Source organism: Palaemon carinicauda, chromosome 30 (genome assembly GCF_036898095.1).
Source record: "Palaemon carinicauda isolate YSFRI2023 chromosome 30, ASM3689809v2, whole genome shotgun sequence".
Taxonomy (NCBI): domain Eukaryota; kingdom Metazoa; phylum Arthropoda; class Malacostraca; order Decapoda; family Palaemonidae; genus Palaemon; species Palaemon carinicauda.
In genome coordinates this window covers 37,282,625-37,302,339 of record NC_090754.1, presented here as the reverse complement: position 1 = coordinate 37,302,339, position 19,715 = coordinate 37,282,625, and the positions used below count along the sequence as shown (strand labels likewise).

The window sequence follows — 19,715 nt, the reverse complement described above, 5'->3', positions numbered from 1 at the left end:
TGCCAGTGGCCATTTTAAGTTCGCAGTGGAAGCTGGCTTTCTTACTCATTTTTAATTGATGTATCATATTTCAAAAGTTTCATTGTTAAGTTATTTATTCACTTCCTTATTGAATTATTAATTGTTTACTAGCATAATCTAATCGGTATCAAGGATCATTAATGTTATGAAGCCAGATAATTAGCAATCATTTATTCATCCCTAAAATCAAATTATGCATATTTAGCCTTTTTAATGTGTATGAAAAATAAGGGTATAAGAATTTTAGTTTTACCTGTGGATCCCTAATACCGCTTTACGATTAGCATGGATATTTAGATTATTTGTGCCACTAAAACAAAAATATATAATAGGTAAATAATATTACAAGGAAAATGGAAAATTAGAAAGAAAATCTAACATATCTCATAATCTGGAATTCACGACTTTAGTGCTGGAAACATTTACAAAAGAGTATTATCAAAGGAGTCATCCATCAAGACTTGATATAATGCAGAGTAGTTATATCATCTATTGCAGATCAAGTATTCTTGTTGATTTCGAAATATTCCCTGTTCTGATCTACTTTCTCATCACTACATTGCTCATATTAGCCATGATGATAAGCTTTCTAAAGAATTATTTCAAATTTGCAATAGGCTTTGGTTCTCATCTTGGCCTTTAGACCGGATTAACTATTGAGCCACAGCTTCCAATGGTGGAATTTTGGGCTTTATCCTGATCGCTCTTGAAAGATCTTATTATTTTTCTTTTGTCCTTTGAAATAATTTCTATAGATTTTTTTAGCTGGTTTATTCCAATAACCTAAGTTCGACGGCAGTAAGTAGGCTTTGATATTATAATTTTTCTAAAAAATCTGGTCGCCATTTCCTATTTTCCTTCATGGAATGACAGAGCTCCGGATAACTTGTTATTTCTTGAGTATGTGGAAAGATATAGTTTTGGAAGCCAAATAATATTTTCTCACGGATAAGATACTCCTTGTAGTCCTTCTTCATAATACTGCAAAGATGATCTCTACATCACATCTTACATACCCTCTGGCAGTCTCCTTACTAAGCTATAACGTCATATGCGAAGACTTGCTTGCACAGAAAAACAAGATAATTTTTCAATCTGTTTTTTTGGGGAAAAAAGTAAATATTTTTAGTGTGATTTCTTTTCACAATAATTTTAAAGAGAAATTAACTTTAATAGTCATTATGACCATTAAACTATCAACGTTAATACAGAAAACTTCCTTATTGTATCCATTAGACATCTCATTTCCTTAAACTTTTCATACTAATTAGCCCTACAGCTTAGTTACTCTTTTATCACCTGTAAGATTGAATCATATCTAACTTGAAAACACAATGAATGCAAAAAGAAGAGCTTAATAACATGTTGATTGGAATTGATGATAAATTTGTATTTCTTTCGCGGACGCATAATTTCAATGTTTGTTTATACTAATGTTCATGAAGTAATTTATGTTTTTTGACGTGACAAACTTTATGCGTCAGATCCATAATAGAGATATAAAAGTTGAACATATCTTTGGAAAAATATATATTCACAATTAATTAAAAAGAAAATAATATGAAAATGGATTTCTCTTAGATGTTTCTCTGTTCATTTTCATTGAACTTTCATCAGGGGAATTCCAAATATCCAACCGACATAGAATTATTATTATGATCATTGTAATCAGCTTCTAAACTATGACAACTGCATCAAATTACCGTAATTTCTTGAATCAGCCTTTTGCATTACTTAACTAAACGAAGTGAGAAAGATATACGAGTAAAGTATGCTTTGGAAAACATATGTTGAAAGCTCGAAATCACCTCTTTTTAAAAAGAATATCTCATATGTTGTAAACCAATATGCTCATCACCATATTTTTGTTTCTGAGTCAATGGGAGCCAGGTGGAGCCAAAGGGAGCTAGGGAGAACCAGGCAGAGCCAAGAGGAGCCAGGGGGCTACCAACGTCTTACGTGTGAGTGTAGGTTTCTCTCTAGAATACTTATTCTAATCTATTTCTAAAGTTAGATAACTTTTCTCTGTTGAAGCAGATTCTGAAAGACTACATAACAAAAGAAAGAGTAAGAAATGATATGCTGAAGTTTTTGGCCCACTAAAATTTCAGCATTTTGTCATCAACAATATTACCAAAGACTGAAGTATTAGCATATGCGAATTTTCTACCACTAATGCAAAACTGAACTAAATTATCTTGCTAATGATATAAAGTTGGATGTTAGTTAGGATACCTGTTGAAAAATTAAATGGTAATCAAAATATGAAAAAAGTTATGCTTATATATATATATATATATATATATATATATATATATATATATATATATATATATATATATACACATATATATATGAATATATATATATATATATATATATATATATATATATATATATATATACACACATATATATATGAATATATATATATATATATATATATATATATATATATATATTTGTAAATATATATGTATATATATGTGTGTGTGTGTTCATATATTTATCGAGCTGGGTTCTCAGTTTGGTATCTAAAAAAAGAAGAAAAAAAAAGTTGTAGTAGATCAACTGCAAAAAAAGTTGTATTTGATAAAAAAAAATATTCTGTGTATTTTCCCTAATATAATTAAAAAACTGCAATGTAGTGGTTATACTTTTTGTACTGAACTTATCGTTATTTTTTTAAACACCATAATCGTGGTATTGACATTATGTTAAATATTATCCAACTTATAAAGAGGATAAATGTTTTTCATATATACTATGTTACCAAGGCAAGATATAAGTTTTCCATTTGTCTGTTTATGCAAATATCTACCAATACTCAGTGAGCCCAAAATATTAATAAACAATGTCTATTAAAAGTATGAAGTGTTTATTATAAGTATGATGCCTTTACAAAATTTCAAAATTTTGCAAGCAATTTTGACACCATGATATCCTTGCTATTACGAATTGATACCAGTGGAATAATGGTAATAAGAATCCATCACATGAAGCGATTTACATGAAATAGAATAATCATCATTGATTACTAAATTACTAATTGCAATTGATAGAATTGAAAATCCAACCTGATGAAACGAGAGATCACTAAAACAGAGTATAGTAATTATCATAAAAATTATCGACTATGATCACCATTATTAGTTTTTGGGCTTAACCAATTGCATTATCAAGCGACCATATCATAAGCTTCTGCTTAGAAAACAGTATTTGTTAATTGGGTAGGATGAAATGGGGCTGTTATTCCTTTTAATGTATGGTGATATGTGTTATAGCACTACTCCAAGGACAAGAAGAGAATTAGCATTATATAATAATTTATTGAAATAAATTATACATTTACACTGAAGATATGAATGGCACAACAGCAAATATCAAATCAGAATAAATATTTAGGTCGAAATTAATAATCTATTTGGATTCGTTGGAACCAGAACCGTAGAAGTATCTGGGAGCTTCACGAGACTCGAAAGAGGCGGAGTTGGAGTCGGGGAACTGAGCCTCACCGGAGTAGGTGACGTCAGCGATGTATCCATCGTCACCATCGACGTGGAAGGCTACCTTCTGCAGGCGACCGTCGGGGAGCTGGACGTAGTAGGATCCCTGAGTGTTGTCTCCATCACGGGCTTCCTGGTGTCCGAAGTCGTTGCGGGAGGGGGCGTGGTTGACAGCCCAGTTGAAGTTGTACTGAGCCTCGCTGGACTCGAAAGATTCGGAGGAACCAGAAGAGTACTGTAATGCAAAGGAATCCGTAAGCATCATTGAGTTTCGTTTATACCATCAGTAATGTCTCAGTATTATTTTTCAAAGATTTCATCACAACATTAAGGATATGAATAACACTCACTCTGGGTGGAGCATATCTTTCAAAGCTGTCAGCTGCTACGAGGGCTGCTAATCCCAGAAGAGCGAAGAGAACCTGAAATAGAATTTGAAATTGTGATATTCGCTGGTATGCCTTATGCTAAGTTATTAGTGATTTTTATATATAATGTTTATAATCGTCATAAATATTACTAGTCAAAGTGCATTGTTATGACTATCAAATTTTCTAAATCATTAAAGATCAATATTTTCCTACCTTGGAAACCATGTTGATGTAGTAGAAGTCTCGGAAAGAAACTGATGCCTTGTCCTGCCTCACGAATTCTATATATACCATCAGTGCAAGATGGGTGGAGTCTGGCGTGCGCTTCTAAAACAAGTTTTTCCTGTTAGATTTCTAAACAGTAGTTGTCCCTTCAGTCAGCTGATGCAATGAACCTCCCCTATATCCACAAGAAACTGATATATGGATGTGTTCTAGTTACTAAATATTTTTGGAGTTTTCTTGAAGTGTCTTGATTTTGTTTTCAGTCATAAGCAAATTAATTGATATATTCAGGCGCATGAGTTTTATTAATTTTGCATTAACGTAAATGTGAGTTGTATTACATTTTTTTTATCTTACTGCACCTATATAAGAGTCATATTGAGCCAGAGTCTTTGAAAGCAATTGTAAAGTCTGCTTTTTCAATGATAATTTTTGCTTTATCTAGCTTATTTATGTAACACTGGAATCACTACCAAAATCTATAACTGGTCATATCAACTTAAATAGACAAATTCTGCATGGAAAACATTAATCATCCTTGTATCCAGTGCAAACCCATTTGTGAAGGTTGCTTAGTTTCTCTGACTTTTAGGAATTTACTTATTAAATGTCCGAGGCATCTGGATATCAAAGAAAGGTTCCTTTCTGAAGCTTATAATGAGGATGGCAGGTACATCCCCACCAAGATTCTCCAAGGATACCTTTTTTTTTTTTTTTTTTTTTTTTTTGTACTGCCAGTACCATTTTTAAGTTCGTATTAGAAGCTGATCTTTTCGCCCATTCTTAAATGATTTATTATATTCTAAATGTTTCATTGTTAAGTTATTTATTCACTTTTTTTTTATTAAATTATGGATGTCTTACTAAGCATAATCTAATCAGTATCAATGACCATTGATTTTATGAAACCAGATAATTGTTGATCATTCATTCATTCATGAAGATCAAATGATGCACATTCACCCTTTTCAATGCGTATGGAAATTATAGGTATAAGAATTTTAGTTTTACCAGTGAATAAGTTTTACAAATAGTATAGATATTGAGATTATTTATGCCAATGAAAATAAAATTAAGAATGGGAAGTCATATTACAAGGAAAGTGGAAAATAAGAAAGAAAATGTAACATCTTCTAAAAGGGAATTCATAATTTTTGTGCTGCAAACATTCACCAATGAGTATTAAGATCACACGAGTCATTCCTCAAGACTTAACATAATGCAGAGGAGTTATATCATCTATTGTAGATCAAGTTTTCTTGTTGATTTCAAAATATTTCTTGTTTTTATCTACTTTCTCGTCACTACATCGCTCACATTAGCCCTAATGATAAGTTTTCTAAGAGTTAGGTCAAATTGACATCATATAAATCATGCAATGAGCTTTGGATTTCACCTAGGCCTTTAGACCAGATCAGCTATTGAGCCACAGCTTCGATTATACCAGTTTTGGGCTTGACCCTGATTGCTTTTGCAAGGTCTTATTTTTTTTTTATTCTTTTTTTTTTTAAATAATTTCCATGGACTTTATTAGCTTATTTATTCTAATATCATTTCTCTTATAAATTTGGTTTCCATTTCCTATGTTTTTTCGTGGAGTGACAGAGGTCCCCAAAACTTTATATTTCCTGAGTATGTGGAAGGATGTAATTTTGGAAGCCTAATGATTTTTTCTCACGGATGAGATGATCCTTGTAGTCCTTCAGAGTAATGAAAAGATGATCCCTACATCACATCTTACATAGCCTCTAGCAGTGCCCTCAGTAAGCTATAACGTCATATGCGAAGACTTGTTTGCACGGAAAAGCCAGATCATTTTTCTCTTTGATTAAGTATTACATTTCCATCTGTTCTGGGCGAAAGAGGTAAATCTTTTTCCAGTGATTTGTTTTCATAGGATTTTAAAGAGAAATCGACTTTAACATTCATTATGAATATCAAACTATTAACGTTAATAATGGAAATTTCCTTATTGCATCCATCAGACAACCTATTTCTTCTAAATGTTTCTTGAATCTGGAAATGTTACTATGAATTAGCTCTATAGCTTAGTTTCTCGGTCTCTAACTGTAAGATTTAATATTATCTAACATAACAAATACAATGAACACAAAAAGAAGAGCTTTATAGCATGTTAGATTGGAAGTTATGATAAATTTGTCTCTCTTTCTCAGACGCACAATTTCAGTGTTTGTTAATACTACTATTGTTCTTTAAGTAATTTAGAATTTTTTAACGTGACAAACTTTGAAACTCCTTATGTGCCACATTCATAATCTGGATATAAAAGTTGTACACCTCTACCCACATCGGTCGATTAAATTCCATTCCTTCTTTAGAAAAATATATATTTACAATTAACTAATGAAAAAAAAAGATAAGAAAATCGATTTCTCTAAGATGTTTCTCTGTCCACCTTCATTGCACTTTCATCAGGGGATTACCAAATATCCAACAGCTATAGAATTATTATCATGATTATTGTAATTAGCGGCTAATCTATGTCTACTGCACTAAACTACCGTAATTTCTTGAATCAGGCTGTTACATTATGTAACTAAAAGAAGTGAGAAAGAAAGGATGAAAGTGTCTAGGAAAACATATAATGAAAGCTCGAAATCGGCTCTCTTTAAAAAGAATATGCTCATCCCCATATTTTTGTTTCTGATCCAAAGGGAACCAAGGAGAGCCAAGAAGAGCCAGGTGGAGCCAAAGGTAGCCAAAGTGAGCCAGGGAGAGCCAGGCAGAGCCAAGAGGAGCCAGGGGGTACCCATGACTTACTAGATCCAACTGAATGGTCTGTGTGAGTGTAGGTTTCTCTCTAGAATACTTATTCTAATCTATTTCTGAAGTTAGATCATTTTATTCTATTGGAGGAGATTCGAGAAGATTTAATAACAAAAGTATGAGTTAGAAATGATATGCTGAAGTTTTTGGCCCACTAAAATTTCAGCACTTGGTCTTCAACAATATTACCACAGACTAAAGTAGTAGGCATATGTGAATTTTCTATCACTTAGGCAAAACTGAAATAAATTACCTTATTGATTATATAGAATTTGATGCTAGTTAGGATACCTTTTAAAGAATTAAATGATAATGAAAATATGAAAAAGTTATGCTTATTGATATATTTTTTTTATAGATGTGGGTTCTCAATTTGGTGTCTATCTGAAACTCAGTGACTGAAATATGTCAAAAGACAAAAGAGGACAAGTCGTAATAGATCTAGAATAAAAGTTATATTTGAATACAATAAGAAAATGCTGTGTTTTCCGTAATATAATTAAAAATCGAAATGTATTGGTTAAACTATTCGCACTGAGCTTATTATCGTTATTTTTTCTACTATATAATCATAGTATTTTCATTATATCAAATATCATTTAGCTTATTAAGAGGGTAATTGTTTTTGTATGTACTATGTAACCATGGCAAAATATCAGGTTTTCATTTGCTTCTTTATACGAATATCTATCAATACTCAGGAGGCTCTGAATATTAACAAGCAATGTATATCATAAGCATAATCTATTTATCGCAAGTAAGATTAATTTGCAAAAATTCAAAATTTTGCATGTAATTTTGACAGCATGATGAGCTTGCTATTATGATCTGATGCCAGAGGAATTATGTTTATAAGAATCCATCACATGTAGCATTATACATGAAATGGAATATTCCCCACTGATTACTAAACTACTAAGTGTAATAAATAAACTTGAAAATTCAACCTAATGACACGAGAGATCACTAAAAGAGAGTACAGTAATTATTATAGAAATGATCTGTATGATTATCATTATTAGTTATTGGACTTAACCAATTGCATTGTGAAGCAACCATACAAGATTCCTCTTCGAAAACAGTATTTGTTTATTAGGTATGATGAAATAGGGCTGTTATTCGTTTTACTGTAAGATGATACGTATTATACCACTACTCCAAGGATAGTAAGAGAATTAGCATTATATAATAATTTATTGAAATAAATTATACATGTATGCTGAAGATATGAATGACACAACAGCAAATGTCATATCAGAATAAATATTTAGGTCGAAATTGATGATCTATTTGGATTCGTTGGAACCAGAACCGTAGAAGTATCTGGGAGCTTCACGAGACTCGAAAGAGGCGGATTCGGAGGAGGGGAACTGAGCCTCACCGGAGTAGGTGACATCGGCGATGTATCCATCGTCACCATCGACGTGGAAGGCTACCTTCTGCAGGCGACCGTCGGGGAGCTGGACGTAGTAGGATCCTTGAGTGTTGTCTCCATCACGGGCTTCCTGGTGTCCGAAGTCGTTGCGGGAGGGGGCGTGGTTGACAGCCCAGTTGAAGTTGTACTGAGCCTCGCTGGACTCGAAGGATTCGGAGGAACCAGAGGAGTACTGTAATGCAAAGGAATCCGTAAGCATCATTGAGTTTCGTTTATACAATCAGTAATGTCTCAGTATTATTTTTCAAAGATTTCATTACAACATTAAGGATATGAATAGCACTCACTTTGGGTGGAGAGTATCTTTCAAAGCTGTCAGCTGCTACGAGGGCAGCTAATCCCAGAAGAGCAAAGAGAACCTGAAATAGAATTTGAAATTGTGATATTCGATGGTATGCCTTATGCTAAGTTATTGTTCAGTTTTATATATAATGTTTATAATCATCATACTTATCACTGTTCAAAGTGCTTTGTTGTGACTATCAAATTTTCTAAATCATTAAAGATCAATTTTTTCCTACCTTGGAAACCATGTTGATGTGGTAGAAGTCTCGGAAAGAAACTGATGCCTTGTCCTGCCTCACGAATTCTATATATACCATCAGCGTAAGATGGGTGGAGACTGGTATGCGATTCTAAAACAAGTTTTTCCTGTTAGATTTCCAAACAGTAGTTGTCACTTCAGTAAGCTGATGTAATGATCCCTCTCTATATCCGCTAGAAACTAATATATCGATGTATTTTAGTTACTAAATATTTTTGGAGTTTTCTTGAAGTGTCTTGATTTTGTTTTCAGTCATAAGCAAATTAATTGATATATTCAGGCGCATGAGTTTTATTAATTTTGCATTAACGTAAATGTGAGTTGTATTAGTTTTTTTTTGTTTTTATCTTACTGCACCTATATAAGAGTTATATTGAACCAGAGTCTTTGAAAGCAATTGTAAAGTCTGCTTTTCAATGATAATTTTTGCTTTATCTAGCTTATTTATGTAACAATGGAGTCACTACCAAAATCTATAACTGGTCATATCAACTTGAATAGACAAATTCTGCATGGAAAACATTAATCATCCTTGTATCCAGTGCAAACCCTTTTGTGAAGGTTGCTTAGTTTCTCTGACTTTTAGGAATTTACTTATTGAATGTCCGAGGCACCTGGATATCAAAGAAAGGTTCCTTTCTGAAGCTTATAATGAGGATGGTAGGTACATCTCCACCAAGATTCTCCAAGGATACTTTTTTTTTTTTTTTTTTTTGTACTGCCAGTACCATTTTTAACTTCGCATTAGAAGCTGATCTTCTCACCCATTCTGAAATGATTTATTATATTCTAAATGTTTCATTATTAAGTTATTTATTCACTTTTTTTTATTAAATTATGAATTTTTTACTAAGCATAATCTAATCAGTATCAATGACCATTGATGTTATGAAACCAGATAATTGCTGATCATTCATTCATTCATGAAGATCAAATGATGTACATTCACCCTTTTCAATGTGTATGGAAATTATAGGTATAAGAATTTTAGTTTTACCAGTGAATAAGTTTTACAAATAGTATATATATCTAGGTTATCTATGCCAATGAAAATAAAATTAATAATGGGAAGTCATATTACAAGGAAAGTGGAAAATAAGAAAGAAAATGTAACATCTTCTAAAAGGGAATTCATAATTTTTGTGCTGCAAACATTCACCAATGAGTATTAAGATCACACGAGTCATTCCTCAAGACTTAACATAATGCAGAGGAGTTATATCATCTATTGTAGATCAAGTTTTCTTGTTGATTTCAAAATATTTCTTGTTTTGATCTACTTTCTCGTCACTACATCGCTCACATTAGCCCTAATGATAAGTTTTCTAAGAGTTAGGTCAAATTTACATCATATACATCATGCAATGAGCTTTGGATTTCACCTAGACCTTTAGACCAGATCAGCTATTGAGCCACAGCTTCGATTATACCAGTTTTGGGCTTGACCCTGATTGCTTTTGCAAGGTCTTATTTTTTTCTATTTTTTTTAAAATAATTTCCATGGACTTTATTAGCTTATTCATTCTAATATCATTTCTCTTATAAATTTGCTTTCCATTTCCTATGTTTTTTACTGGAGTGACAGAGGTCCCCCAAACTTGATATTTCCTGAGTATGTGGAAGGATGTAATTTTGGAAGCCTAATGATTTTTTCTCACGGATGAGATGATCCTTATAATCCTTCAGAGTAATGGAAAGATGATCCCTACATCACATCTTACATACCCTCTAGCAGTGCCCTCACAAAGCTATGACGTCATATGCGAAGACTTGTTTGCACGGAAAAGCCAGATCATTTTTCTCTTTGGTTAAGTATTACATTTCCATCTGTTCTGGGCGAAAGAGGTAAATATTTTTCCAGTGATTTCTTTTCATAAGATTTTAAAGAGAAATCGACTTTAACATTCATTATGTATATCAAACTATTAACGTTAATAATGGAAATTTCCTTATTGCATCCATCAGACAACCTATTTCCTCTAAATTTTTCTTGAATCTGGAAATGTTACTATGAATTAGCTCTATAGCTTAGTTACTCGGTTTCTAACTGTAAGATTTAATATTATCTAACATAACAAATACAATGAACACAAAAAAGAAGAGCTTTATAGCATGTTAGATTGGAAGTTATGATAAATTTGTTTCTCTTTCTCGGACGCACAATTTCAGTGTTTGTTGATACTACTATTGTTCATAAAGTAATTTAGAATTTTTTTAACGTGACAAACTTTGAAACTCTTTATGTGCCAGATTCATAATAAGGATATAAAAGTTGTACACCTCTACTCACATTAGCTGAGTAAATTCCATTCCTTCTTTAAAAGAATGTTATATACAATCAACTAATAAGAAGATTAATGATAAGAAAATCTATTTCTCTAAGATGTTTCTCTGTTCACTTTCATTGCACTTTCATCAGGCGACTTCTAAATATCCAAGAGCTTGAGAATTATTGTTATGATTATTATAATCAGCTGCTAAGCTATGTCTACTGAACTAAACTACCTTAATTCATGTAATGAGGCTGTTGCATTACGTAACTAAAGGAAGTGAGAAAGAGAGGATGAAAGTGTTTAGGAAAACATATATTGAAAGCTCGAAATCGGCTCTCTTTAAAAAGAATATGCTCATCAGAACCAAGGAGAGCCAAGAAGAGCCAGGTGGAACCAAAGGTATCCAAAGTAAGCCAGGGAGAGCCAGCAGAGCCAAGAGGAGCCAAGGGGTACCCATGACTTACTAGATCCAACTGAATGGTCTGTTTGAGTGTAGGTTTCTCTCTAGAATGCTTATTCTAATCTATTTCTGAAGTTAGATAAATATATTCTATTGGAGGAGATTCGAAAAGATTTAATAACAAAAGTAAGAGTTAGAAATGATATGCTGAAGTTTTTGGCCTACTAAAATTTCAGCACTTTGTCTTCAACAATATTACCACAGACTAAAGTAGTAGGTATATGCGAATTTTCTATTACTTAGGCAAAACTGAAATAAATTACATTGTTGATTATATAGAATTTGATGTTAGTTAGGATACCTTTTAAGGAATTAAATGATAATGAATATATGAAAAAGTTATTCTTATTGATGTATTTTCTTATCGATGTGGGTTCTCAATTTGTTGTCTATCTGAGACTCAGTGACTGAAATATGTCAAAACACAAAAGAGGACAAGTTGTAATAGATCTAGAATAAAAGTTGTATTTGAATGCAATAAGAAAATGTTGTGTTTTCCGTAATATAATTAAAAATCGAAATGTAGGGGTTAAACTCTTCGCACTGAGCTTATTTTCGTCATTTTTTCTACTATATAATCATAGTATTTTCATTATATTAAATACCATTTATCTTATTAAGAGGGTAATTGTTTTTATATGTACTATGTGACCAATGCAAAATATCAGGTTTCCATTTGTCTCTTTATACGAATATCTATCAATACTCAGGAAGCACTGAACATTAACAAGCAATTTATATTATAAACATAGTCTATTTATTATAAGTATGATTAATTTACAAAAAATAAAAATTTTGCATGTAATTTTGACAGCATGATGAGCTTGCTATTATGATCTGATGCCAGAGGAATTATGTTAATAAGAATCCATCACATAAAGCGATATACATGAAATAAAATAATCATCATTGATTACTAAACTACTAATAATTAAAATTGAAAATTTAACCTGATGACACACGAGATCACTAAAAGAAAGTATAGCAATAATCATTATTATGGTTGCATTGTCAAGCAACCATATCATAAGCTTCCATTTAATAAACAGTATTTGTCAATTGGGTATGATGAAATGGGACTGTTATTCCTTTTACTGTATGGTGATACGTGTTATACTTTGCTCTAAGGATAGTAAGAGAATTAGCATTATATAATAATTTATTGAAATAAATTATACATGTATACTGAAGATATGAATGGCACAACAACAAATGTCAAATCAGAATAAATATTTAGATCGAAATTAATGATCTATTTGGATTCGTTGGAACCAGAACCGTAGAAGTATCTGGGAGCTTCACGAGACTCGAAAGAGGCGGAGTTGGAGTCGGGGAACTGAGCCTCACCGGAGTAGGTGACATCAGCGATGTATCCATCGTCACCATCGACGTGGAAGGCTACCTTCTGCAGGCGACCGTCGGGGAGCTGGACGTAGTAGGATCCCTGAGTGTTGTCTCCATCACGGGCTTCCTGGTGTCCGAAGTCGTTGCGGGAGGGGGCGTGGTTGACAGCCCAGTTGAAGTTGTATTGAGCCTCGCTGGACTCGAAGGATTCGGAGGAACCAGAAGAGTACTGTAATGCAAAGGAATCCGTAATCATCATTGTATTTCTTGGATACAATCAGTAATGTCTCAGTATTATTTTACAAAGATTTCATTGCAACATTAAGGATATATATAACACTCACCCTGGGTGGAGCATATCTTTCAAAGCTGTCAGCTGCTACGAGGGCAGCTAAACCCAGAAGAGCGAGGAGAACCTGGAATAGAATTTGAAATTGTGATATTCGCTGGTAAGCATCATTCTGAGTTATTAGTGATTTCTATATATAATGTTTATAATCATTTCACATCTTACTGTTAAAAGTGAATTGTTATGATAATCAATTTTTCTAAACCATTAAAGATCTAGTTGTCTCTACCTTGGAAACCATGTTGATGTAGTAGAAGTCTCGGAAAGAAACTGATGCCTTGTCCTGCCTCACGAATTCTATATATACCATCAGCGCAAGATGGGTGGAGTCTGGCATGCGATTCTAAAACAAGTTTTTCCTGTTAGATTTCTAAACAGTAGGTGTCCCTTCAGTCAGTTGTCGCAATGATCTCAAATAGTTATCCCAAATGGAAGGATATGTAGATTTTGTTTAACTTGTTTTATTCAATAAGTCCATCTTAACAGATAACAACATTTGATGTTCTTCAGTTGATGATGAGTACAGTAGGATAACATGTTTTAATCGAACATCTGTGGAACATTTTGGCTTTCTTAATTCAAGTTTTAGAAGAAAACAAAGTTACGCAATATATTCAAGCAAACTTGTTTTATTTTTTTATGCATCAAGATTAACATAAGTTGTATTTGATTTCTATCTTATGGTACCTAGACAGGATAATTGCATTTTGCCTCAGGTGTCTTCTGAAGATATGCTAAAGGTCGCTCTTTAAGGATATATTACAGTGTTTAGAGTTTAAATTGTACATTTAGTTACACTAAAATTTAAATTTTCCTATTGGTCACTCAAATATAATTGTAAATTTACACTCAGATACAAGCTTCTTCATCGTCTTCGCGATATACTTGTATTATGCATATTTGTCCCTTTTATTGTGCATGAAAAATATAATTATAATAATTTTTGGTTTTCCTTTGAGTAACTAATATTGTTTTACAATTATTTTTTATGTTTAGACCATCAAAATGTAAGAATGTAGCCTTTCTATAATCATTGGTTGAAGGTCGGCCAGAGCACCAGCCACCCATTGAGATACTACAGCTTGAGAGTTATTGGATCATTTGATTGGCCAGACAGTACTATATTAGATTCCTCTATATGGTTATCGCTTATTTTTCCTTTGCTGACACATACACAGAATACTGTAGTCTGGCTTATACTTTACTCATTCTTCTCTGTCCTATTTGTTGCTGATTTCTGAGTCAATGGAACCTCAGAATCTTTGGCCCGGGTTCGATTCCTTGGTCGACCAAAAGCTTTTATATTTGAGTTAATTCCTCCTTGGGTATCTTATCCCGAGGTAGATAGAATCCAGATATTATGAAGTATAGAATATATGGCTTATACGAATATAAAGAAATACGTATAAATTTGCAAAATTATCGTATATATACATGTATGTGTATGTGTATGTATGTATGTTTGTATATATATATATATATATATATATATATATATATATATATATATATATATACAGTATGCTTACATATATATATATATATATACAGTATGCTTACATATATGTATATATATATATATATATATATATATATATATATATATATATATGTGTATATTTATATAAATATATTTATATATATACATATATATATATATATATATATATATATATATATATATATATATATATATATGTATATATATATATATATATATTTATATATATATATATATATATATATATATATATATATAATTATATATATACAATTTCTACAAAATATTTTTATCCTTACAAATAAGACTTTCATACATTCAAAAATTAATTCACACTTGGAGTTTGATATAATATTCACTGAATGTTAAGAATAAACATTCCACCTTGAAAACATCATAGTGGAGATTGGTCGATTTCGGTTCTAAGTAAAAAACACATATATATGTAAGATTAAAAATAATCTAGCCTTCAGAATCCCTCTCTTAAACGCCTCATGTAACCATGAGAGAGAGAGAGAGAGAGAGAGAGAGAGAGAGAGAGAGAGAGAGAGAGAGAGAGAGAGAGAGAGAGAGAGAGCAACGATTATCAGCCCTAGCCTAAGGTATTGTTAGCAATGCCTGCGATACCCGCCCTGACCTTATCTTGCCTCAAATCTGGATTTATCGCTCGTTCTGCCCTGACCACGGCCACTGACTCTTGACCGACATTCTCTGTAATGTATCAAGAATGGTTTTACGAAATTACAGTCGGTTCTAAATATCAGACAATTTTCTTTGTGGAAACATTTGTCAGATATATTGAGAATATTCCATATAATTCCTCTTTTTCTGCAATGTAAGTTGACTTTTGAGAAATCTATCTGCCATCATTATAAGATATGAGACAAGCACAAAGCTTTGGAAAACCTTTCTAGATCACATAGTAATCCTACAATGCAATAAGAATTTTTGGTATTATTTTACATGTATATTTCACAATTTCATTTACTAAAGACTTGAAGCAATTAATTTCTCTCTCTCTCTCTCTCTCTCTCTCTCTCTCTCTCTCTCTCTCTCTCTCTCTCTCTCTCTCTCTCTCTCTTTGACGCACATAATATATATATGTATATATATACACATATATATATATATATATATATATATAAATATATATACTGTACATATGTATACACATACACGCACACATATATATATATATATATATATATATATATATATATATATATATATATATATATATATATATATATATATATATAATGTGTGTGAGTCTGTGTATATATATATATATATATATATATATATATATATATATATATATATATATATATATATATATATATATATATATACTGTATATATATTCATGTACATGCATGCATACATACATACATGATTATATGTGTGTTTGTGCGTGTACACACACTTACATGTGTTGTGCATAAACATACGAAAAACTCTAAAAATGTAAAAGAAAAATTTCAAATTCCAAATCAATAATTTTCATCGATCTCTATTTGCTTACGTTATAATTGTAATTACATTTTTTGATTGGAGTATTTGGTTATCTAACGCAAAGATGAATGGCATTTGTATCTTCTTGTTATATTTTGAATGTCAATATAAGATATAACTATTGGATTATTTTTTGCATGTTCTCTAATCAACCTTTAAAAACAGCACCACTAATATATGATTAAAAGAAAGGCATGATAAAGAAATTCAAGCATTATATTAGCCATTTAGTAAATTCATGTAATAACAACAGGGGACCAGGTAATTGCTAACTGTAGTCAACTCATGCAAAGACTAAGTTTATTTAAATAAGAGTCTTTCCTATTTACTGAGGAACAGGTTTGAGTATTTACTCGACTCACTGGAGCCATTAAAAATCTGCCCGGAGCTTCGCGAGGCTCGTGGGATTAGGAATGGAGGAACTGAGCCTCGCCAAAGTAGGTGATGTCGACGATGTATCTATCGTCACCGTCGACGTAGAAGGACACCTTCTACAGGCGACCATTGGGGCGCTGTATGTAGTAGGATCCCTGAGTGTTGTCTTCATCAGGGGTTTCGCGTGTCCGGAGTCGTTGTGGGAGGGGCCGTGGTTGACAGTCCAATTAAAATTGTATTGTCTCCCTGTACTCGAAGAACTCGGAGGAGCCAGACGACTACTGGAATGGTAAGACATAAAGCATCACTAACCTTCCATTTAACTCATACGATTAAGATGTAATTTATACTCTCCTTACGATGGGCGTATCTTTCAAAACTATCAACTGGAACGAGGGATGATAGTCCCAGAGTGAAAACCATCTGAAAATGGTGTTTCAAATGTTACAATTAAAGTGAATGGCTGCGATAAACTTTGGTTTTCATTGTGCATTGTTTTTTATGCTCATGAAATCGTCATAATCTCCGTACATGTACAGACGCGTGGAAACACTTTTTATGCGAATCTTAAGAGGTATGTCGTATTCATTACCTTCGAAAACGCTATAATTGAACCTTTAAATGGAAATTGACTACTTGTCCAGACTCACGAAATTTATATATATATATATATATATATATATATATATATATATATATATATATATATATATATATATATAAATTACTATCATCTACAAGATGGTTTGGGTCTGGTTATCGATTCTGAAACAAGTTTGTTGGATTTCCAAGCACAGTATCTGGAATGTTTTATATAGTCTAAAACATTAGTTCCCATAATCCTCTACGGATTTCCTGGTTTCTTGAATTTTCCTTCCGCAAGTAATAAAAAAAAAAAAGAAAAAAAAACGCAAAATATTACTCCAATTATGTATTTCTAATGAAACCTCAACGCCAGTTATATTATCATTTCTGGGATTAGGACAATAGGCTGTAAGATCATATTTTGTCGAGTGTTTTTTTTTTTTTTTTTTTTTTTTTTTGTAATGCAGTCAAGCTGAATTTATTACTAAAAATCTTTCTTCTAGTTGCATACTTATTAAAAGTTAACTTACATTTGCTTCAAAATCTTTTTTCCTCAAAAAACGTCTCTGCTTGGTGTTTGCCAGTCGGGGGTTCGAGTCCCGCTCAGACTCGTTAGTGTCATTAGTGTCTGCAACCTTACCATCCTTGTGAGGTAAGGTTGGGGGGTTTGGGGGAGCCTATAGGTCTATCTGATGAGTCATCAGCAGTCACTGCCTGGCCCTCCCTGGTCCTAGCTTGGGTGGAGAGGAGGCTTGAGCGCTGATCATATAATATATGGTCAGTCTCTAGGGCATTGTTCTGATTGCTAGGGCAATGTCACTGTCCCTTGCCTTTGCCATTCATGAGCGACCTTTAAACCTTTAAAATTAGTCTGCGTAGTTGACGTTCGATCCAGTTTCAAGAAAAGATTGAAGGACGTATGGATTACAAGTAAACAATCTCTTTTTTTTTTTTTTTTGCAATATTTCCTTTCTATCAGTGATGCGCTTTACTTTGTTAATCTAACATGAATTATATATAATAATTATGATATATATATATATATATATATATATATATATATATATATATATATATATATATATATATATATATAATATATATATTTTTTTTTTTCTTTTCGGTCAGGGTCGGTTCTCCTCGCCCCTTGGGTAAGAAGGAAAGGGTGTAGTCATACCCTGGTGATACGGGTTTGCGTGTGTTTGTATATCAGTCTAAATATTTAGCCGTCACTTTTGACGGGACGCGTGCAATAGTATCAAATATTTAGTGACCACTTAATAAAAAAAAAAATTTTCGTCAGAAGTATAGAAATATATTTTCAAATTGTTGAAGAAAATAATTCGAATATGAAATGACCTGTGAAAAGTTCTATCAGTAATTGGTATTAAAGATTATTATATTATTTCAAAGGTTGGTGAAGAAATGCTGAACATGTAATTTGAATTCGAGTGAACATTAATTTGAAGATACGTAAGCATAAGTAGATTTCTTACTTATTTTCCTTTTTTAATAATTTAATAAAGTATTAAAAGGATATGTGAATAGATATCAAAGGTCAATAGAAATAACCCTAATTTGGAGATAAGTAATCATGAATAGATTTCTTACTAAATTTCCTTTTTTTTTTTTTTTTTTTTTTTTTGTATTTGAATAAAATATTGAAAGGATTTGTGAATAGATAGTAAATTTCGATACACATAAATTAATAGAACTAACGCTAATGGGGATATAAAACAAGAGAAATCTATAAGAGTTATACCTTCGAATCTAGAGCGAGTTTTCTCATGCGATTTCGAAAGATTTTTTTCCGCTTGGCAATAGTCTGACGTCAGTCCTACGCAACCCAGCTACCACTAATGCCCTAAGGATATAATTTCTAATAATCATGTCAAGTTCACATCTATGATCTTTACTGAACTTTACAAACGGCTAGGCAATTATGCCCATTAGCATTGACTGGTTCAGTAGCAGGTGTGACCATGACCCCATTAAAGCATTGCAAGGTCGTTTTCTCTGATCGGGATTTTTTTTTTTTTTTTTTTTGAGGGGGTTTGGGTATGTTTTGAGTTTTTTTTTTTTTATTATTCGGCTGCTTTCTCCATGATCTTATTCATCGGTCTTTGATCGGTTTGGGCATCTAAATAAAAGAAAAAGCATGTAGGGGCATTATTTTTGAAGATTTTATTTCTGACTCTCAATCAATATAGGCATATGCTTTTTTATTCATCCATTTTTTATGATATTTTGAGCGATAAATATTAAAATTATACGGGATATGTTTTATTATCAATCCAATTTTATATTTTGAGCGATGAATATATAAAGAAATTACTTAACAAATGTAGACAATTTGAAGTTTTAGTACTCGAAAAAAGGGCGCAATTTTCCAGTACCATAAGTGGCACACCTTGGGACGGGTGC

General features: G+C 32.1%; 4 protein-coding genes across 4 annotated transcripts in view; all 4 read right to left on the bottom strand.

Moving 5' to 3' along the window:
* Nucleotides 1-19,715, bottom strand: part of LOC137622987 (pro-resilin-like) — a 100,973-nt gene that overhangs the window by 55,901 nt on the left and 25,357 nt on the right. The window lies entirely within an intron of this gene.
* Nucleotides 3,397-4,192, bottom strand: LOC137623875 (pro-resilin-like). The gene is made up of 3 exons (XM_068354677.1): nt 4,112-4,192; nt 3,878-3,949; nt 3,397-3,762 (listed from the first exon to the last, which is right to left on the bottom strand). The coding sequence occupies exons 1-3, from the start codon at nt 4,190-4,192 to the stop codon at nt 3,442-3,444; spliced, it is 474 nt and encodes a 157-aa protein (XP_068210778.1). The 3' UTR covers nt 3,397-3,441.
* LOC137623874 (pro-resilin-like) lies at nt 8,149-8,878 on the bottom strand. Its single transcript, XM_068354676.1, has 3 exons — nt 8,867-8,878; nt 8,633-8,749; nt 8,149-8,517 (listed from the first exon to the last, which is right to left on the bottom strand). The coding sequence occupies exons 1-3, from the start codon at nt 8,876-8,878 to the stop codon at nt 8,197-8,199; spliced, it is 450 nt and encodes a 149-aa protein (XP_068210777.1). The 3' UTR covers nt 8,149-8,196.
* LOC137622989 (pro-resilin-like) lies at nt 12,769-13,574 on the bottom strand. The gene is made up of 3 exons (XM_068353605.1): nt 13,545-13,574; nt 13,311-13,382; nt 12,769-13,195 (listed from the first exon to the last, which is right to left on the bottom strand). The coding sequence occupies exons 1-3, from the start codon at nt 13,554-13,556 to the stop codon at nt 12,875-12,877; spliced, it is 405 nt and encodes a 134-aa protein (XP_068209706.1). The 5' UTR covers nt 13,557-13,574; the 3' UTR covers nt 12,769-12,874.